Source organism: Maylandia zebra, linkage group LG3, assembly GCF_041146795.1.
Source record: "Maylandia zebra isolate NMK-2024a linkage group LG3, Mzebra_GT3a, whole genome shotgun sequence".
Lineage (NCBI taxonomy): Eukaryota > Metazoa > Chordata > Actinopteri > Cichliformes > Cichlidae > Maylandia > Maylandia zebra.
This window is the reverse complement of record NC_135169.1, coordinates 33,822,989-33,846,002: the sequence shown is the minus strand read 5'-3', so window position 1 is coordinate 33,846,002 and position 23,014 is coordinate 33,822,989. Positions and strand designations below refer to the sequence as shown.

Below are 23,014 nucleotides of genomic sequence, written 5' to 3'. Positions count from 1 at the left end.
AGGTATCTATGAATAATAACTATTATGCATACTCATATATTTATATAACCAACTAATTTCTTGCGATACCACACTTTAAAACTTGTTTTACGCTACTTTTGATACTAAAATGAGAAGAAAGCCTGCAGTTTTATTGAAAGACATGATATTTTCTTGTTTTTGCATCCAACGTTGTGCAATAGAAATTTTTTTAAAAAAAAGGTGAAATATGCCCAACTTACATGACACAGTCAGTGTGATGATGTCACTCCACTGTGTTAACAAATACCCCAGAAACCCACAGTACTGATGAAATTATTTTGTTTTGTTTTTGAAATTAAAATGAAAGAAATATGTTCAACTTACATAAGACAGTCAATGTAATGACATCACTCCACTCTGTCCAGAAAGAACCTCGTCTACCCCGACAGCTGTATTCTCCTCTGTCAGACTCAGTAGCTGTGAAGATTTTGTAGTCATTGGATGTTGGCGGTGTGTTTAACTTGGCTGGACTCCATTCATACGTCCACTGAGCTCCTTCACCTCCATGAATCTCACATCTGACAGTGACTGTCTCACCTCTGTATATCACACCGCTGTATATCACACCGCTGTATATCTGAGGCCAAGGTGGCTGAAGGGTCACAGTGGGCTTAGGAGGAGCTGTTCAAATAAAAAGATATCATTAGCAGACTGATAATTTGACTTGAAAATCAACAATAAAATGTTTTGTTTTTATTAAATAAATTAAACCAGGTAATTTACTGATCTTTATATTTGATTGTTTACTTATTTCTACATATTTGCATTTATTTATGAACATGTAACCTATGAGCTGTAAGTTAGCTGTTGTTTGCAAACCATGCTGTTAAACCTCCAATATATCCAAATAATCACACAAAATTAAAAACAAAACCTGTTGTGTTGTCGCAATACAAAGAATTTTGTTGTGTTTTTGGATGAAACATTGTGCAGTATAAATTAAAATGTGTCCCGTTTGCAACTGAAAATAAAATAAATTCATAATTATAATAAAGGTCAATCAAATGGACCAATATGGCAAGGCCATGATGATCCACTTGGTAAAATAAATCCGCTTGGCATCTTTCTTGGCCTCAAGACAACAATTCTGATGGCTATAGATCCAAACGGGACAAAAAATAAAATAAAATAAAATAAAAAAAAGGAAAAATAAAAATAATCTTAATTCTAACCAATATAGAAACCATCTAATAGATCACATTAGTCTTGATACAGCCTCTGCCATCACATTTGATCAATCCCTCTGGACTACTTTGATTGGCTTCATCACCTAGTGGGGGTGGGGGTCATGGTTTAGTTCTGCCTTCGCTATTGTGGTTGATATGGGGGTCGGGACGGCCTTAGGGCATCTAGGGATTCCCTAGGGACGTTTTCCCTGTAGGGCCTAACGCGGGGTTGTGGCCATGACCTGGTTAGGGGCTCTGGTGGCTCTTAGTTGGTGTTTTCCAAAAAAAAAAAAAAAAAAAAAAGAATTTACTTTGTAAAGTTATATTTTATTTATACTCCAAAACTCACAGATTTTTCTGCTTTACATTTACTTTGAGGTTAAAATCAGCGTGAAGCTGGGAGCCAGTATGAAAAATGGGAGTGCTGGGATCCTATGTGATGTGTTTGAGCTCAAAGCCTGGCAGCTTAAATCTGTTTGGTCTGCAGTCATTCAGCTGATTGTTTGCTTAGACTGTTGCAGTAATCTAGGCAGGGGCACCGTAAGAGGAAGAAAAGTGATAAAAATTATTAACCTATCACCACAAAATATTGTTTGCTTCACACTGTACTTTTAAATGTTTATGTTTCATAGCGTTAGTTTTGTTTTTTTCAACAAAGAAGAGGTTAGAGCAGCACCTCTGCAGGACAAAGAGACTGTAGGATGGGTCTGTTAGAAGTAAGGACTGTTTTTCAAAAAAGAAAAGTGAGACAGGTGGAAATTAAACTCAGAGGAAGTCTGCATGAAAAGCTTTCCTACTATTAGTCAACTTACTTCACTTCTAACAGAAAACAATGTGTTTGTGTGTTTTTTAGCCAACATGCAGTTAGTTGGTGCAGTCAGACCCTTTGTACATATATTTGCTAAATCACTTATCTGCTAACCTGCTGGCAAGACAAACAGATCAAACCACTGGCTCAGGCTTAGCTGTCCCACTGCCTCTGCACCCACACTCCTGAAATTGAACCAGCCCACTGATATCTGAAGGAGGAGGTGAGTCTTTTATGTCAAATGTGTCCAGTTGAGGGAGGCCCCTTGGGAATTGTATTTTTTTTCTGCACACTATTTATTTGGTAATCAAAGAGTAATTTGAACGGCAAACTGTGCCAAAAGTTCAGGCAAAACAATCACAAAGGCCCAGTCTTAGTCTTAGCTTGTGTTTTAGTCTGCTTCCAGGAACAAATAGAAGCAACTTTTCACCTGACCTTAGAGTTCTGTTTGGAGTTTGTTTATTTAAAAGATCAGAGAGCTACGAGGGAGTGAATCCATTCAGAGACTTAAAAACAAACAATTAAATAATCATTATAGCCTGACTGCTACCAAAATAAAGCATATTACACAAGAATGGATGAAATAAATGCAGGAATTACTTTCTTAAAGTGAGCAGATGACATAACGAACGTCATTTTTGCAAATGCCCGAACCCTTTTACAACACAATTTATTTATTTCTCAAATGAGAAACTGTCATCAAGGATCACCTGCAGATTTTTTTCAAAGAGAGTTCTGAACTTTTTCAGAGGAACAAGGTTACACTTAAGAGCAAAACGAGGGTCTGAAGGTTCAAATAATACAATTTTTTGATCGTTTACATTCAAAAAAATGAATTGCCAACCATGATTTTATGTCATCACAGCAGTCTAGCAAAACTTTTAAATAGACTGTAAAACTCATGTCATCTGTGGTTTTAGGAGTTTGATGGGCAGCAAACATTAAAATCCCCAAGAGTTAGAATGCTGTCAAATCTTTATATGATTCCAAATAAAAGGGTGGAAATAAAATCCTTGTTTAACTTGAGGGGATGATAAACAAGCACAGGAGAAGACAGATCCACCATAAATAATTATAGTTCAGAGATGCCATAAATATCAGCAGTGAGGTGTTGGCATATAAAAGGGTTCAAATAGATGCAAGACCTCTGCTGTGACCAGGTTCCTGCAGGAAGCTGCCTGTGACTGTTGCAGGTGGTGAGAGCTTTCAGTCAGCTGAAAGAATTAAAACCTTTTTGAGTTCCACCAGGTCTCAGCACAGAGACACATTTTAATTTCTTTTACTTTGTTTAAAAATGTATATCCAAAGAATTACTTATGTTATAATTGCCACTATTTAATAGCATAATTACAAACAGTAATTTAAGAAGTAAGAAATGTCTTCTACACTATTTTATAGATAAGAAATTCAACATTAAAAATATAAAAATATTATAACATATAACAATATAACAAAATCTTTTTCATACTTCAGATGTTTAACTTTGAGTCTTTACTGTTAATTTTTATCAAAGCCATTTTTGCTACTTTTGATAATAAACAACAAATAAACAAAAAAGCCTTCGGTGTGTTACAATATAAATTAAAAACACATAGTGTGAGTGAAATATCTCCAACTTACGTTTTACATTCAGTGTGATGACATCACTCCACTCTGTCCAGGAGGAGCCTCTTGTGCCCCGACAGCTGTATCCTCCACCATCAGACTCACTAACACTGTTGATTGTGTATTCATTGGATGTTGGAGGTGTGTTTAACTTGGCTGGACTCCATTCATACGTCCACTGAGCTCCTTCACCTCCCTGAATCTCACATCTGACAGTGACTGTCTCACCGCTGTATATCACACCTCTGTATATCTGAGTCCAGGATGGCTGCAGGGTCACAGTGGGCTTAGGCAGAGCTGTTCAAACAAAAATATATCATTAGCACACTGATAATTGGACTTGAAAATCAAAAAGTTCTTTCTTTTAAATAAATAAATTAAATCAGGTAATTAACGGATCTTTATATTCTACAGTTTACTTATTTCGACATCTTTACATTTCCATATTTATACATTTATGAACATATAATCAATGAGTCATCAGTTAGCTGTTGTTTCCTAACAATGTTGTTAAACCTCCAGTGATGGATTCAAAGCTGGAGGCTGCTCTGCTCTCATAAACTGTTCATAAAATGTGAAATACAAAGTTTTTATGTGGCACCAAAGTCAAAACTGGCAAAGAAAAACTAAGAGTAAAGGTTCAGTAACCAGGAAAGGAGCACAAACTGTTTTTTAAATCACTCTAAAAAGACAAAACAGCACCATGAACTCCTCTGTGTCTGTAAGTGATCTGAAGACTGAACAAAGGTGAAACAATGTACTGAGCCTAATAATTAATAATTTGACAGATTTAGTGGTTTAAGTACTGGTGATTAGTGAATATTGATTTCCATTACAATTTGGAGAAGACCTTTTTCAACTCTCAAAATTTTTTAAACTCATCAGTTTCCTGAATAATGACTGAATCGCTTTTAGTTGTGACTAAATTCGTGTTTCTTCTCCTTCCTCTGCAGGTGTAGATGCCTCCATCAGAGACAGAGATTGCACTCTTAGAGCTAAAAGAGATGATCTCATTTTCAGATGAGGTTTTTCTGAACAGAGTAATTCACCTCACAGGTCAGTGTCACACTGCCCCCTGCTGGTGTGGTTGTGCTGTCTGCTGTCAGAATGGCCTTGACTTTAAGTTCTGTAACTTAGACAAATATGAGGCTATTATTGTGGTCCTTTTAGTGGAAGAAGGAGAAACCCACCACATCTGCCACACAGATGTTCCAGCTGGTTTTATTTCCTACTGCAACTGAGACTCAAATACAAGGTGAAGAGCAGGTGAGCCTGGCTGAGTAATACGCCACCTGGTGGTTTGTTCTGAGTGTGACAGAAAGCCTGAGCCTGTGAGCCTGAGCTCAGGGTTAATGAACCCTCGATTACAGAAAACCTTCCACACTCATCTGTGGATCTGTCACAGCAGAAGTGCAGGAAAGGTCACAAGTAATAAAACAGACAACAAAGAGAGCAGGTGAGCTGAAACTTGACCACACGTCTGTATTTAAGTGCTTCATGCAAAACTTTAAGACTTTCCAGCTGATAATATCTGTGCACACAGATGTTTCGACATATTTACAAACCTGATCACACACAGAGATAATAAAATGCACACGAGGGTTAATATATATACACATGACTTTGCTACAGTAAAATCTCCAAACTAAGCTACTATCATAGAAACACCAAATTAGAGAAAAAGTATTTTGTGTCCATTCTTCCAGTAGAGTCCACAGACTTGTAAATATGTGTCTCTGTAACAATGAGTGGAGTGCAGAGGTGTGAACTTAAATGCAGGAAGCAAAATAACTTAAATAAAGCTGAACTTTAATATCTAAATAGTCTAAAAATGGAAACATATAAAGAATCAAAACGTAAAACTAGAAATAAATAAACTGTCAATAGAAACAACTAGGAGATGAACACACGTGAGTGTTCACAGATGCTCTGACAAAGACTGACAAGACACAGCAGAACTATTTATATATGAAAGAAACAAACCTTCAAATTAAAGAGGAAATATTTTTTTAAAAAGCTAAACAAAGATGAGGAAGAAGCACTCAGAGTAAAATGATGAAAGACCATGACAGTGACAAATGAATAAATCTATATCGATGGCACTTTGTCCAGTTTGTTTTACTTGTTACTCTTCTGTATGTGAAGTCTTATTCATTTATGACTTGAACAACTTTTTTTTTCAAGAGGACACTGAGGCAGACAGCACACCATGACACTACAAATAACTGAGAGTAAAAATTCATAATAAGACTGATTAAAGTCTTCAGGCAGGACTTTAACTGGCTGATCTGTGGTTGAGTCTGTTTTCAGATTTGAGTTACCTGCATTTACCCTAAACTCATCACGCTGTGCTGTAATACATTAGATTGATCCTCCAGTTCATCAGCATCTTGTGAATCATAACTGTGATCTGTGAGGATGGACAGATAAATACTCATGAAAAGGAAATCAGTCAGTTTCAAGGCAACAAACTCTAGTAAATATAAAGTTTGTGTATCGGCTGAGTGAAACATCTGCTCACATGGTTGCACTCTTGATATGATCTTTTAATATTTTAACCAATAAACGCAGTGGAGTGTGAGCTGTATCATATACAATATTTTGTCCCTCAGGTTATTCCTGAAATATAGTTTGTTTCAACTTTGTTATATGACGGGTCGCATTTATTCATCTGCTTCTTCCTGGTCCGCTCATGTCAAAGTCCGCCATCTAGTGGTTAAATGGAGGAAGTGCCGAGTAATAATGGCTAGGGCTCCCTGTCTGTGATAGTTCTGCATCTGCTGCTCTTGAGATGGGATAAAGTGTAAGTTTGGGGAGATGATGGATTGTTTCTACATATTAGTGCTCTGTCCTTCTGGTGGGTCTGTGAAGTTTGTTACATTACTACTGTAAGCTAACTGTTAGTGCTTTGTTTTGCCTGTTAGCATAAAACATGTCAGCACGTGGTATTTGTATTTACGTCACTTGACAGGCTTTGTCCATTTATTGTTAATGTTATGATCGTGCATTGGTCATGTGACATTTGTGCATCTACACTGAGATTAAATGTACCTGCTCTGTTTTGTTGTTACAGTTTTACAGACTGAAAGTGGTACAAATGGTAGATCAGTAAAAGCTGTGAAGAACGCCACAGTCTCCACATGGAGCGCTTACTGAAGCCATTTATGTTTAACTGCACAGGCTGAATAGAAGCATTGAGCCTGTGCAGAAGATAACATGTAAACACAGGGAGGATATTATTGAGCACATTATAGGAGATAACAGCTACATATATGAACAGGAAGAAAAAGATCATTTCTTACCTTCAGCATTTCCACAGATGACAGTACTGAGCACTAAAATAATCAATAAAACCTCATCAGACATTATACAATCAAACTGTTGTAACACAGTGTGCAACTATAAGTGATGCAAAAAGCAGCAGTGTATCAAACATTTAAACACTTAAAGAATCACAAGTCTGCTTTGTTCCAGCTCTCAGGTAAACAGGTTAAAGCAGTGACTCACTGTAATTCTCACAGATCAGAAACATTTTCATTAATCGCTGCCGTTCAAACAATGTCAGATGTGTACTTACAGAAAAAGCCCATCATGCAGAGCAAAGAGTGCCCCATCGTCACATCCAGCCTGCTGCACTCTGATCCTCAGATAATCAAACAGTTTTAGTTTGCAGATAAAGAGAAGTTGTGTTTAATATAGATACAACAAGAGTTTTTCTACAGGCTCTTATTCTGATTGGTCTCTCTGTGCTTCCTGCCGTTACACACAAAACTCAAACAGCTCCTGTAGCTTTGACCGCAGCAGTTGGTTGACATGTTTATATTTCCTGTCCACTGCAAACATAGAAGCTTGTTTCTTTTGTTGTGTTGTTTCCTTTTTCTATAATATAAAATGTTGTTGTGTTGCTTCATGTAAGTATGTTTTGCCCGTTTGGGGGATTTTTTGGCTGCAATATCCACTAATATTTGTCTCCTGGCAGGTTTCTGCAGACTGGGAGTCACTGAGAGTGAATATACCAAAACAGCTTTTCTACTTTGGTGCCTGTATTTTCACTAAAGCCTTTTTAAATCATTTTTCTCCTTTTAATTGTTTAACTGCAGAATTAAAATTAAATTCTTACTTTAGGCTGCATTAAAATGTTTTTATTTTATTTGACTCTTAGCTGAAACATCATCATGCAGTAATATAGTGAAAAGGCTCCTTTGACCTCAGACCTGTGAAAGTTTCCACCTTGTGGTTAAATTCTGGTTTTAAGTTTGGTGGAGACCCAAACACAGGAAATGACTCAGTGTGTGGCTGAAGTGAGATTAAAGACTTTTATGTTTCACCAACTAAAGAACAATTAAATTCATAGATAAATTCAAAGTTATATTTATTATCTGTTGTCATTTCAAAGTAAAGCAGGAACTCATTTATTCTGCAGACTGTTCTTTGTCTTGCTTTGACATGTATGTGCAGATGCACACTGACCTCAGCCTCTGACTACATGTAAACACAATAAAATAAAACAAACTGATGATGTGAAACAATGATTGAAACACTGTAATAATGATGTTTGTGTTGAACACCACATGTTACCAACACAGATCATGTGATTGTGTTCAGAGTCAGTTCAAAAAGCAGACCCACATGCTAAATGGTTCTTATACAGCACTTATTTTACTCTTCTGAGTGCTTCACACAACTTGTAAATGGCCTGTATTTATATAGCGCTTTTCTAGTCCCTAAGGACCCCAAAGCGCTTTACATATCCAGTCATCCACCCATTCACACACTGGTGATGGCAAGCTACATTGTAGCCACAGCCACCCTGGGGCGCACTGACAGAGGCGAGGCTGCCGGACACTGGCGCCATCGGCGCCCTCTGACCACCACCAGTAGGCAACGGGTGAAGTGTCTTGCCCAAGGACACAACGACCGAGACTGTCCGAGCCGAGGAACAAACCAGCAACCTTCCGATTACAAGGCGAACTCCCAACTTGTGCATTCACCCATTCACACTAGCACATTTTTCTTAGTGCTTTGTGACAAACATTCACACACATATTCATACTCCGATGGATGCCTCGGAGAGCAATTTGGGGTTAGTATCTTACCCAAGGATATGTGATAAGCAGACTAGGGGAAGCCAGGAATTGAACCAGCAACCCTCCGATCAGTAGATGTTCAGCCCTACCGCCTGAGCTACAGCCACCCTTGCAAAGCAGGACTCAGAGTACCAAACAAAGGTGACCTTTATTATGAAGCTGATAGTTTCAGGCCTCGATGGTAACAAACGAAGAAAACTGAGTTACAGATAACTGATCACAGGAACACAGAGACTTACCTGTGGGTCATCACAAAATCTCTATTGAGATCACAAAAGTGTCAACTTACACTTTGCAGTCAACATAAATAAATAACTGAGACTTAAACACTGTGTGATTCCACAAATGTTAATCTGTCCAAATGATTCAGTGATTGGCACCTGATGAATGTAAAAACAAAGAATTACTTTTTATTGATTTTGCTCTACAAGGGCCTGATATCCACATATGGGGACATTCGATTGAAAATTTGATAGAACAGTGGCAGAATAATGTCCTCGTGAGTGGATATCAGGTCCTTGTAGAGCAAAATTTAGTACTGTGGTCTAGACAAGACAAAATGTGATGTCCACATATGTGGACGCCACAGGTTAAATCTTGAAAGCATGCTGAGAAAATGCACAAAGCATTGCAACAAACCACTATTGAACAGTTCACTTATAACTGGATCAAGCTTCCACTTCCTCTTTACACTTACTGAGGTTTGATAACAAGAATAAGACGACACCACATTCACACCAGAGTTTTTGAAGTGTTTTAGAGCAGTGGGTTGATGTGGACGGTTGTTTCTCCTTGTATATTATGTGCATGTGATCACAGCTCTGGGCCCTGTCCTCCGTCTTCCCTCTGCTCTCTTTCAGGTGCTGTTTGTTTTCTGTGTCATTTCCTCTTTTTTCTTTTTTTTAAAAATCTCTTTCCTTCTTCTAATTTCTTCCTCCCCACCTGTCAGCTCTGGCACTGTTACAGTAAAGATGTGTAATCTTTTTTTATTTTACTTTAATACCTGTAAATAGTTAATGTAGCAGTTAAAGCACACTTTCTATAGTAAATGTTCTTCCTCATTTTAACTCTGCAGGCTGATGAACGAAACAACAAAAGATCATTGAGGTTTGTTTCAGTGCAGAGATGGTGCACATAAGACTGCAGCTCCGTGTGAACTTGCAGTTATACAAATAACAATGTTTACACAATCCTTCCTGTCACAGTCTGATCTACAGGTCAGAGTCTAAACACTTTCTGCATATGTTCATGGTCTCAGTCATTAAAGTTTCACATCTTACTGACATGTTAATATTATAAAGTATTTTCCTCATCAGGGTATGAAGAGGACAATAAAGTGCAGTGTGCTTTAGGACCTTATGTTTGCTGGATACTGATGGCTTAAAATAAGACACTGCTACACACAAAACTATTGTCTCAAACTACAGGCTGCATTTCCTCTTTCGTATGTGGTCGAGACGAAAATGAGGCCGTTCAGTAGATTAAAAATAAACCTGTGGCAGAAGAGACAGTAACCACCAACAACCCTTCACACACATATCGGCACTGTAGCTATTCTGCATTGTCATTTTTGCGGTTTGATCTTAATGCCTTTAAATTTCATACACAAACAGATGTCATGGTCCTCCAGTCCTCTCTGACTTCCTGTCAGTGCTGTTGTTGTTCCTCTCTCTCTCTCTCCTGCTGTCCTCTCCACCTGGGTGGTGCACCATTCCAGGTTCCTGCCTTTAGCCAAAGCAACTGCTGCTCATCATCCTCATCCGATGCTTAAGGTGGTGGCTGAGCTGTAGGCTTTGCTGGATTGTTGTACTTAGTTTAGTTACTGTAACCAAGACACAGATTAACTCCAGCTTTTTCATTGTAGCTGAAGTACGGGACAAACTGTTCCTTTTCACCTCAATACGAAACGCGTAATATTTTCTCTGAATACGAGATGATTCAGTTTTTTAGGGGACAGTTGGCAACTCTACTAATTAACCTTATGAACAAAATAAAGTCCAACATCAGTAACATCATAGCACCCACCCAGCTGTATAGAAACTCCATCATGCTAGCTAGTACCCAGTACGAAAAGGTCAGCATAACGAAAATAAACTCCACCTAAACTTGGTTTATATCTGACCCAGATAGACTGCAGGTCATAACTTCTTACCTGAAGTTCAGTTCACCGCCTCGGGTCTCTGCTCCTCCTGCCTCACCTGCTGGCCTCCACCACTTGCTAATGGTACTCAGTCTGTGGAGGCTCCATGATAGCCACCACACGAAGTAACGAGCCTATCTAAATCCCAGTAACGATTGACACGTTCCTGATTTTGGCATAATAACTAGTTACCGTGCTCGTTACCACAATAATAACGTAGTTACTGTAACGCGTTAGTCAACACTGGTGAGAGCTTTGTGATGTTTACTGTGTTTGGAGTCTCAAGTTAGTTTGTTGTCTTGTGTAGTTAGTGTGTAGTGTAGTCATTGTTTTGTTTTGTGTGTCAGTTCTACTAGTGAATGTCACAGTTGCTGTCTTAAAGCCACCAAAGGCAGACTGCAGTGTAAATGCTGAGTGACACACCTGCTGTCAGACCTGCAGGATTTATCCCTGTGCTGTTCTCATCTGTGTTATAGTGACACAAACAATTTTTTGGAGTTGCATAAATAATTTGTTCTCTTCTTATTTGATGCAGAACACCTGATTGTTCTGTAAACAGTTTTAAATGGTTATATAAAAAACGTCTGAGCCTTGGCTGCATTTTTAGGTAAATAGTACCATATAACTTTGTTGTTTGCAAAACTTGTGCATATTTTTTAAAAATGTACAATTTGTATTTGCATTTCAAGTTATGAAAATGATTCGTTAAACATGCTTTTGGTTTTTACAGTCAAAAATATCACTTTGTCTGAATTTAGATAAATTGTGCTGATACATTATATCAAAATGGGTAAATAACAGATTGGCAAGATAAACAGTTTTTAAAGGTGAAATATAGAGGCCGAATCAAAAGTAGTCAAAAATGGCCAGTTATACCCTGGACACCAGAAGGTTAAAGGCTAAAAGCAAAGTTGTCACCAAGTACTGTTTATATTTGTGTGTATTTCTGCAGCTTTTTTAAGTATTAACTTGGTGCCTTTGGGTGAAATAATGGTAATATGACTGATCCATATGCTCACAAAGAATAGCCACTTGTTTCTGTGCTACCAAAAGTTCCCCGGCTTTCATTCAAAATGTGTTTATCGTCAGCACCGACACATTAAACTACTTAGACATTATAAATGTCTTCAAGCTCACACTGAGGCCTGTGGGGCACAATCAGCCACTGAGACAGTTCACACATTTATGTGTGTTTGTATATGAATATTTCATACTTTAAGGGTGCTTGTTTATTTAAGGGAGATGAACAAAGTACATTGGAATTGCACATAATAATATCATAGATGATAAATTAAATAGATTTTAAGTAGATGCTTGTGCATTCTTAAAGTCTCATATGTTGAATTGAACCATGTGATCTGTTCAAAGCCTCCCAGTCAGTGCTGTTCTCCATGACTGTCTGACTGTACATGATGTCTTCAGCACAAACACTTTAAAAGTGATCATTTAGGACTTCAGCAATAATACAGACAGCAATGTAGTTAGCAATAAAACAGTTTTATTGGGAATTAACTTAAAAAACAAACATCAGTCTCCTATTTTCTATCACACAGGAAAGAAGCATCAATATCTGATAATTTATTTATTTGGGGGGGGGGGGGGGGGGGGTCAACAGGAGAAGAATATCTCTAACAAGTTGATTTGTTAACATCTTAATTTTTAAGTGAAATGTGCATTTTGAGTTTATACACCATGTATATAAGGCGACCGTCCTTTTGCAGTATTTTTGTGTGCTGCGTTTTTCTGTCTTAACAAAAGGGGAACAAATGTGTTTAAGTTCACCCAGGATGATTTGTTTTAATTTTCACATGGTCTTACTGAGGTAATGCGAAAAGACTATGTGCACCTTAGCATATGCTACTTCTGGTGGCACCCAAAATGCACACAGATGGAAGCAAAAGGTGAACTTAAATACAGCTTTAATGCTGGACGACAAAACAGAAAACTGGCTGAAGTAAAATACAAAATAAACTTACGCAGGCAGACAGAACACACAACATGAATGAGGGTAGATCGCAACACTTTTGCACTTTTGCAAATATGTAATGTCCTGATAAATCGAGCAGATATTTGAAGTTTACACAGCTACATTCTCGACTGAAAATATCTTAAGCATTTATTTTGTGACCAAGAAAGAGTAATATTAAAACAAAGTAGCTGCCGCCATTGTTGGAAACTAGAATTGGCCGCGCTATGAATTCTGGGTTAGATCGGGCCACAAAGAATACACCCGACCCATCCTTCCAATCTAGGGAAAAGGACACATTTGGAGGAGTCTTCGAGGTTGGACAGTCTTCGTTGCGTTGCTGTAACGTTATCGACCTACAAATGCAGCCTGCAAAGGATGCAGCCCCTGAATTTGGACACATCAACGATACTGGAGACGGCTTCTTCTTGTTTTTGTGTTGAACACTAGTTGACCTGATCGTGACTAGTCAACGAATCGTAGCAACCCCAGTTGTTATTATTGGATGACTCTACACAGGTTTAGCTGAGAGGTCGGTGACAGAAAGTGATTATAGGGTTGTAGCTTACACCGTCCCGATCATTGTGTTCTTATTTCTTAGAGCAAAAGAAGTGTCAGTCTGGACAAATGAACAGAAAAACTAAACAGAGGCAGATTCTGTTGGCATTGATATTTTTTATATTGTCATTTGTGCTAAAATATATAGATATATAATCATCGCCTTTATGTGTCCTAATATGGCTATAATTATGAAGAAGCCAGACAGTCAGAGGATTTATTTTAAACCTTCTACTATTTCCTTTATCTGTGTCTGTGCTGACAAAATGTGCTTTCTTTATTTAGAGTGCAGCTTAGTCCAGAGATGAGCTATGTTATACATTAGGAAAGCACCATGTTCTGTTTCTTCTAAAGTGCAAGACTTCACACCTTTAAATGTTTGTTTGAGACATGACCTATTACAAGTTCCTGTTTTTATAGTTTAGCAAGGTGCTTGTTTCTGCTTTTCTGCATACCTCATACACACGGTTTAAGGTCATTGAAAGGTCGCGTGTCTATGTATGGTATAGCTGGAAACACACACACGCACATGCAGTCTGAGCAGAAGAAAAGCTGCTCTGGAAACATGAGCAACAGTTTGACAGGTGACCAGAAAGATGGTGAAGCTCAGCAAACACGAAGCAATTTGATACCAGAACAAAAGAGAAATGTCTCCCAAGAACAGCAACGACTTCACAGTTTAAAGAAGAGCGATGATTCATAACCATCAAAGAGCAACTCAGAGGATAAACAGAAGAAAAGTGATTTGATTGGAGAGGAGAGTGATTCTCAGAGACGGTCACTGAACAGGAGACGTGACGACTTTCAGGACGCCTCACTGACATTCATTGATGCAGATGATGATTTGGACTGTGACTAACCCGAAGATAACAGTTATATTTGTTACAATTTATGATATTTTGACTCTAAATGATGTATTTTTTATTATCGTAAAGCATTTCTAAAACCAGTAACACTGAGATTTTATCCACTTCTGTCTGTAGTTTTGTGTCATGGTCACAAGTCTGTGAAAACAAAGTGAGTGTAATCTCTAAGAGTTCAAACTTAAGTGCAAATTAAAATATTTTGATGAAAATAAAACCATCAGAAATGTTTACATGAACCAAATCACAAAAACCAGATGGAAAACATGTAAAACAATCAGGTACTGAGCAGAATTAAAGTGTGGAAATGTCACATCAGGTGTTCAGCATTAAAGGGGACATGAAACACTACATGTATAAATGCTGATGTACATCATGGAGCCCAGCTCTCAAAAACTGACAGAGATGTAACTCTGACTGTGAAGCTTCATTTAAGAAATAAGTGCTTAGAGTTATAAAAAGATGTTCAGCGCCATCTTCTGTCAGTACAGAGCATCACATCACCAGGTCGGTTTGTTTCAGTCAAAAGACTCACATCAGTTTATGCTAAGTAACTAATAGCAGAACCAATAACTCAGTGAAAATAAGGACACTAAAACTAAACATCAGTTTAACCACTGTTGTGCTGCTGTCAGCTGCAACAATGAGTTTTATGTTAAAACGGAGGACATACTGTCTGCTTTCACCGTCTGTCTCTTTAGCAGTAAGAGGTTCTGCGCTGTTTGGTTAGCTGCACTGACACAGGAAAATCCAGCTGTTAGCTGTAATGTTCAGGTCTGTGAAGCACTTTATGAACGAGGACTTCATGAAGGAGAGTCTGTTTGACATGTTTTGTGAACTTTACGTTCTTATTTCTTAAATCCAGTTTCACAGACAGTTACATCTGAGTCAGTGTTTGAGAGCAGGGCTCTAAGATGTAAATTATCATTTATACATGTGGTGTTTTTTAATGTCCACTATAAAGGACAAATGTAATTTCATGCATTTGAACCTGTTTTACATACAAGAACATGTTTGAGTAAATATTTAACTATTTTTCACGCAGAACCACTTAACAGTGTCCCAGCTGTAGATCTTCTGTCGTGAGCTGAGAGAAGAAGTGTTTCTATAATCTGCTGCAGAGGACTGTGGAAATGTTTGCTGCATAAATCAGCAGCTACAAACACTGAGAACCTGCCTGGATATCAGCATAAGGACGTGTGTGAGGGGTCACTGGCTGCCCCTCTGTCTGTCCCACCTGTGTTGGAGAACAATAAGGTTTATTATAAAAGCATTGTGTCCCCTTGATGCAACGTGAAGTTCTGTTTTGTGTTTGAGTCTTTGCAGGTGTGTAATGTTACTGTACCTTATAGGATTTGTTCAGAAGGCGGAGACAGACTCTGTATCTGTGTGGACGAGGAAATCATCTGGTTTTACTTTCATGTAAACATCTGGCCTCAGACACATAACTTATCATTTGTAATTTGTTCTGTGTTGTAAAGATTTTTTTTGCAAAACATGTGAAGCTGAAACACTTCTCTATCTTCTTCTGTATCAGTAAAAAAACATTAAGACCACTCCTGGGAACTGACAGTGACTTGAAAAAGTATCATACCCTTTGAACGTTTATACATTTTGTCACCTTACAAGCGCCAACTTAAATGTTTTTATTAGGATGTTCTGTGATAGACCAACACAAATAGTGCAGAACTGTGAAGTGGTATGAAAATGATACATGGTTTTCAAAATTTTAAGCAAATAAAACTCTGAAAAGTGTGGCATGCATTTGTTTTCAACCCACCTTCATCAATACTTTGTAGAGACACTGCTCGCTGCATTTACAGCTGCAAGTCTTTACCAGCTTTGCACATCTACAGACTGAAATGTTTGACAATTATTTGTTGCAAAATGGCTCAAGCTCAGCCAGACTGTGAACAGCAATTTTTCAAGTCTTGCCACAGATGCTCAGTGGGATTTAGGTCTGGACTTTGACTGAGCCATTCTAACACAAGAATATTCTTTGATCTAAACCAGGGGTCGGCTGGTGTCCTGCAGGTTTTAGAGATCACCCTGGTTTGCAGTTGTAGCATGCTTTTTCCATTTTTGGATGATGGATTGAACAATACTCCTTGAGATGTTCAAAGCTTGGGATATTTATTTATTACCTAACCCTGCTTTAAACTTATCTCCAACTTTATCCCTGACCTGTCTGGTGAGTTCCTTGGTCTTCATGATGCTGTTTGTTCACTAATGTTCTCTAACAAACCACTGAGGCCTCCACAGAGCAGCTAAATAGGTGACTTCTGAAGGTAAATGAATGCACTGGATTTTAATGAGGGATATCAGAGTACAGGTGGCTGAAAACAAATGCACGCCACACTTTTTAAAACCATGTATCATTTTCATACCACTTCACAATTATGTGCTACGTTGTGTTGGTCTATCAGAGAAAATCTCAGTTTAAAAAAGGTGTCAAAATGTGTAGAAGTTCAACAGGTATGAATACTTAAGCTCATGTGAGCTCATGCTTTGTTCAGTTTGATCAGAAATATCCAAGTGACCAGTTTAATGTTGAAGGAAGTGATCAGAGTAAAATACAGCTTTATTATCCACTTAGCTTTGGTTCAGACTAATAATTGGTTCTTAGTGCAGTGGCACTTTGATATCACTGTAATGTGTTGTCATGCTAATAATGCCAGTAATAGATTACTTTGGCTTGTACAGTAAACATGTAGCTTGCAAAGAACAACGAACATGTGTTTTTATTCTTCATTTGTTTGGTGTTTAACTGTTTTCCCATCTCACTAAATACACAGATTTAAAAAGGTGAAAAGAACAAAATAATACATTTGAATAAATGTCTGTTTCCTAACATGAGAAAAATGCCGCCGGACCTAACTTATATTAATAAGTCCACCCAAAATGAATTTCATACTAATTAAAAATCTTTCCAAACCAGGTTTTCTTTTTATAAAATTAACTTTGGTGTACTCACTCTCAGTTCTAAGATCTTTAAACTCAATAAGAGAGGAGGTGATGTCATCGTATTCATCTGATCCTGAAATGTTCATATTTTTATTTACAGGATTGTTAAAACATATAACATGAAATTAGATTCATTAAATTAAAAATAAGTTTAATCTCTAATTGTTCTGTGCTTTTCAGCACATATACTGTACCATTTCTGTTTTTCACTTGTGTGACTGATTCATAGAGGTCAGCAGTACCTAAAGAAAAAAACAAGCCAGGCTCACATTAATCATTTTATTACAGTTACACTAAAGATCAGAGCAAAAACAGAAACACTGTGTGAGTCAAAACCAGGACTGTAAGATCTTTAAATGTTATTTAAAAAACTGCTGAACACAAACTGAACCTGATAAATGTTTGTGTTAATGGAGGTTTAATAAAAGTCAGTATCCATCCATCCATTCGCTTCTGCTTATCCTTTTCAGGGGCGCTGGAGTCTATCCCAGCTGTCATAGGTCGAGAGGCAGGCTACATCCTGGACAGGTCGCCAGTCTGTCGCAGGGCTCACACACAGGGACAGACAACCATTCGTTCTCACATTCACTCCCACATTCACACCTATGGGCAATTTAGATTGATCAATTAGCCTTTCCCCACTAAAAGTCAATATTAATAATGATAATAAAGATGGTTTAAATGCTGACCATGTTGAAGAGAGCCGTACACATGAGTTTCATTCTGGTTGACTCCATGATTTGTGGAGGAGCCCGGACTGTGACTCTCAGACTGGATCGACCTAAAACAGGAAATAAACACAATTGTCATGGTCCTCGGTCTTTTGACCCAACGGTTTGTGTTTTTCATTATTATGATCTTGTGTTTGTTCTGATTGTGTACTGGGGTTTAGACTTTTTAGTTCCTAGAGTTTGGTTTCTGTGTTCCCTCTGTTTAGTGTCTGTACCGTGTCTCTGTGCATTTCCTGTTTTATTGTGAAGATCCATGTCTTCTGTTAGTGTGTTCAGTTTATGTTTTCCCCTGTCTCGTCAGTTCAATTTGGTTCAGCTGTGTCTTCCTCCTGTTTGCTATTCCACGTTTCCCTCTGTGTGTATTTATAGTGTGTGTCCTCGTGTGTTTGTTGCTGGTTCGTCTGTGTTCTTTCCCTGCATCATTCTGTGTCGTCCCCAGTGTCTCCCTGCATCACCATTTTGCCTTTGCTGTTTCTGTTTGTTTCACCACTTCATGAATAAAACTCATTTGCATCTCAGCTGCCTGCATCTTAGGTCCTAATTCTCAGCCTCCACTCATCTGCCACGGCAGACCTGACAACAATAAACTCAAAAGTAACTGATGTTTGTTTAAAATAATAATAAAAAGTATTTTACCAACCTGGTGAAGCAGGAATCTGTAAGATAAGATAAGAATACTTTATTAATCTCAGAGGAAACCAAGCGGTCACAGTGGCTCAAAGACAGTAAGAACAGTAACTGACTAAACTAAATAATATAATATATCACAAAGTATGAATAATAATGCACACCACAAAAAGTAGAGAATTTCAATTCTGTTGTACCAGCTGCAAATGGAAGCATTTCATCGTGCAGTCGATGGATGTTAGTAGCAGCAGGTATAGAGTATTGCACATTGAGATATTTACAGACACCAGTGTGTGCATGTGTGCTTTCACATGATGATGTATGTTGTAGAGTCTGACAGCAGCTGGAAGGAAAGATCTCCTAAATCTCTCCTTCACACTGTGGGTGCAGCAGCCTGTCACTGCAGGAGCTGCTCAGTGCTGTCAGAGTGACCTGCGTGGGGTGGGAGGTGTTATCTAACAGGGGTGACAGCTGAGCCACCATCCTGTCACTGACTGCCTCCACTGGGTCATGAGGACGTCCCAGAACAGAGCTGGTCTTCTTCATCAGACTGTTCAGATTCTTTCAATTACAATTATTATGTTTAAATGTTTCACTGATATTTTCTGTCATCAGATGTCAAGGGAAAATTGTATTTAGTAGTCAGTATAATCTTTTAGTGATATAAGTTTGCATATGGTAGAATACTGCATGTAGTTATTTGTATTAGGAAATGTTTAACCATGTATGTTTAGAGGCATATAATCAATTGTGTAGTGACAGGATGTGTGATTTTCAGCAGGCTTGGTTCACCCCCACATCCTGGGAGCATGGGAAAGAGCTCGTACCTTGTTTTATTGTTTTATTGTTTTACGGTAGGATTAACGTAGCTATGTCTGTTTTAGTTTAAGTGCTTCTTTACATATAGATGAACTGCTGGACTTCCTCACTGTGTTATCCAGGGTGAGGGGGGGTCACCCTTCTCCTGACCAAGGATGTACCTTTTGTGCTTTCATGTTATATGACCCTTTGATCAGCAACACACACACACACACACACACACACACACAGGAACTATAAATAAAGACTGGGGCAGTCTCTGAGCGCGAGTCCCTGAGCCCTCACTCTCGTGCGAGAGCTCAGAGCTGCCCTTGCTAAGCAACAAGTAAAACTGTCTGTGTTTCTCGTCTCTGAGTCTTTACTGAAGAAGTGTTTTAGAATATTTTCCCTAACATCAGATCAGAATGTATGTTTGAATAATTAAAGTGAATGTAGTAAATAAACTCTGTAAAACTATCTAATAGTGAAATGTTCATATTTTATTTACAGGTTTGTAAAAACATGTCACATGAAATTAGTTTCATTAAATCCAAAACAAGTTTCATGTCTAACTGCTCTGTGATTTTCAGCACATATACTGACCATTTCTGTTGTTTGTCACTTGTGTGACTGATTCATAGAGGTCAGCAGTACCTAAAGAAAAAACAAGCCAGGCTCACATTAATCATTTTATTACAGTTACACTAAAGATCAGAGCAAAAACAGAAACACTGTGTGAGTCAAAACCAGGACTGTAAGATCTTTAAATGTTATTTAAAAAACTGCTGAACACAAACTGAACCTGATAAATGTTTGTGTTAATGGAGGTTTAATAAAAGTCAGTATCCATCCATCCATTCGCTTCTGCTTATCCTTTTCAGGGGCGCTGGAGTCTATCCCAGCTGTCATAGGTCGAGAGGCAGGCTACATCCTGGACAGGTCGCCAGTCTGTCGCAGGGCTCACACACAGGGACAGACAACCATTCGCGCTCACATTCACTCCCACATTCACACCTATGGGCAATTTAGATTGATCAATTAGCCTTTCCCGACTAAAAGTCAATATAAATAATGATAATAAAGATGGTTTAAATACTGACCATGCTGAAGAGAGCCGTACACATGAGTTTCATTCTGGTTGACTCCATGATTTGTGGAGGAGCCCGGACTGTGACTCTCAGACTGGATCGACCTAAAACAGGAAATAAACACAATTGTCATGGTCCTCGGTCTTTTGACCCAACGGTTTGTGTTTTTCATTATTATGATATTGTGTTTGTTCTGATTGTGTACTGGGGTTTAGACTTTTTAGTTCCCAGAGTTTGGTTTCTGTGTTCCCTCTGTTTAGTGTCTGTACCGTGTCTCTGTGCATTTCCTGTTTTATTGTGAAGATCCATGTCTTCTGTTTGTGTGTGTTCACTTTATGTTTTCCCCTGTCTCGTCAGTTCAATTTGGTTCAGCTGTGTCTGCTTCCTGTTTGCTATTCCACGTTTCCCTCTGTGTGTATTTATAGTGTGTGTCCTCGTGTGTTTGTTGCTGGTTCGTCTGTGTTCTTTCCCTGCATCATTCTGTGTCGTCCCCCGTGTCTCCCTGCATCACCATTTTGCCTTTGCTGTTTCTGTTTGTTTCACCACTTCATGAATAAAACTCATTTGCATCTCAGCTGCCTGCATCTTAGGTCCTAATTCTCAGCCTCCACTCATCTGCCACGGCAGACCTGACAACAATAAACTCAAAAGTAACTGATGTTTGTTTAAAATAATAATAAAAAGTATTTTACCAACCTGGTGAAGCAGGAATCTGTAAGATAAGATAAGAATACTTTATTAATCTCAGAGGAAACCAAGCGGTCACAGTGGCTCAAAGACAGTAAGAACAGTAACTGACTAAACTAAATAATATAATATATCACAAAGTATGAATAATAATGCACACCACAAAAAGTAGAGAATTTCAATTCTGTTGTACCAGCTGCAAATGGAAGCATTTCATCATGCAGTCGATGGATGTTAGTAGCAGCAGGTATAGAGTATTGCACATTGAGATATTTACAGACACCAGTGTGTGCATGTGTGCTTTCACATGATGATGTATGTTGTAGAGTCTGACAGCAGCTGGAAGGAAAGATCTCCTAAATCTCTCCTTCACACTGTGGGTGCAGCAGCCTGTCACTGCAGGAGCTGCTCAGTGCTGTCAGAGTGACCTGCGTGGGGTGGGAGGTGTTATCTAACAGGGGTGACAGCTGAGCCACCATCCTGTCACTGACTGCCTCCACTGGGTCATGAGGACGTCCCAGAACAGAGCTGGTCTTCTTCATCAGACTGTTCAGATTCTTTCAATTACAATTATTATGTTTAAATGTTTCACTGATATTTTCTGTCATCAGATCAGAATGAATGTTTGAATATTTAAAGTGAATGTAGTAAATAATCTCTGTAAAACTATCCTGAAATGTTCATATTTTATTTACAGGTTTGTAAAAACATGTCACATGAAATTAGTTTCATTAAATCCAAAACAAGTTTCATCTCTAACTGCTCTGTGATTTTCAGCACATATACTGACCATTTCTGTTTGTCACTTGTGTGACTGATTCATAGACGTCAGCAGTACCTAAAGAAAAAACAAGCCAGGCTCACATTAATCATTTTATTACAGTTACACTAAAGATCAGAGCAAACACAGAAACACTGTGTGAGTCAAAACCAGGACTGTAAGATCTTTAAATGTTATTTAAAAAACTGCTGAACACAAACTGAACCTGATAAATGTTTGTGTTAATGGAGGTTTAATAAAAGTAAATATTAATAATGATAATAAAGACTGTTTTTCAATGCTGACCATGTTGAAGAGAGCCGTACACGTGAGTTTCATTCTGGTTGACTCCATGATTTGTGGAGGAGCCCGGACTGTGACTCTCAGACTGGATCGACCTAAAACAGGAAATAAACACAATAAACTCAAAAGTAACTGATGTTTGTTTAAAATAATAATAAAAAGTATTTTACCAACCTGGTGAAGCAGGAATCTGTGAAAGAGACAAATGTTATTACACATGTTTGTCATGTATAAATTGTTCCACTGATATTTAGTGTCATGAGATCAGAATACATGTATATGTGTGAATAATTAAAGTGTATGTAGTAAATAAACTCTCTAATACAGCATGAAAAGAAGAGGCTCTTACACTTGGACTGTCTGCAGCGATACAACAAGAGCAGGAGAATAATAATGAGAGAGACTCCACAAACCAGTCCAACCATCAACCACACAGGAGATGAAGAGCTGTCAGCTCCAGACACAGTTACTGTGAACAAACAACAAACAATAATTAATTATTAATAAAGTATAAAACAAACACTGAGAGCACAAATCTCTGCTAAGGCAGCTCACTCTGTTGACAGCATTTGCTTTCAAAGAAAAAAAATATTGTATTTTCTGTGTATTTATTTTGTTTTATTTGTACTGTGAGAAGTTTGTAGTTCAGTAAAAATAAGTCCAAAGGCAGATTTTTTCAACATGACAACAAGGGCACATGTGAAATGTAAAAGTGAGGTCAGAGGTCAAACGTAACAGGATATTTTAAATCTTTATACAGTATTTTCTATATGTTGACAAGACACAACACCTTTGTAAGAATCATAGTTTCTATGTTATAAGGATTTCTTTTTAGTCATTAA

The 23,014-nt window shown here is 38.1% G+C and overlaps 2 protein-coding genes across 2 annotated transcripts; both read right to left on the bottom strand.

Annotated features, from left to right (window-relative positions):
* Window positions 1-497: 497 nt before the first annotated feature.
* On the bottom strand, window positions 498-7,304 carry LOC143416729 (uncharacterized). Its single transcript, XM_076882220.1, has 5 exons — window positions 7,178-7,304; window positions 6,903-6,935; window positions 3,616-3,897; window positions 559-642; window positions 498-508 (listed from the first exon to the last, which is right to left on the bottom strand). Exons 1-5 carry the CDS (start codon window positions 7,212-7,214, stop codon window positions 498-500), a joined length of 447 nt encoding a protein of 148 aa, XP_076738335.1. The 5' UTR covers window positions 7,215-7,304.
* A 5,169-nt stretch (window positions 7,305-12,473) lies between these two features.
* On the bottom strand, window positions 12,474-22,616 carry LOC112431055 (uncharacterized). The gene is made up of 10 exons (XM_076881738.1): window positions 22,522-22,616; window positions 22,347-22,362; window positions 22,176-22,267; window positions 21,900-21,947; window positions 21,119-21,134; window positions 20,435-20,526; window positions 17,373-17,420; window positions 17,189-17,251; window positions 15,560-15,599; window positions 12,474-15,451 (listed from the first exon to the last, which is right to left on the bottom strand). Exons 1-9 carry the CDS (start codon window positions 22,595-22,597, stop codon window positions 15,574-15,576), a joined length of 477 nt encoding a protein of 158 aa, XP_076737853.1. The 5' UTR covers window positions 22,598-22,616; the 3' UTR covers window positions 12,474-15,451; window positions 15,560-15,573.
* Window positions 22,617-23,014: the final 398 nt, after the last annotated feature.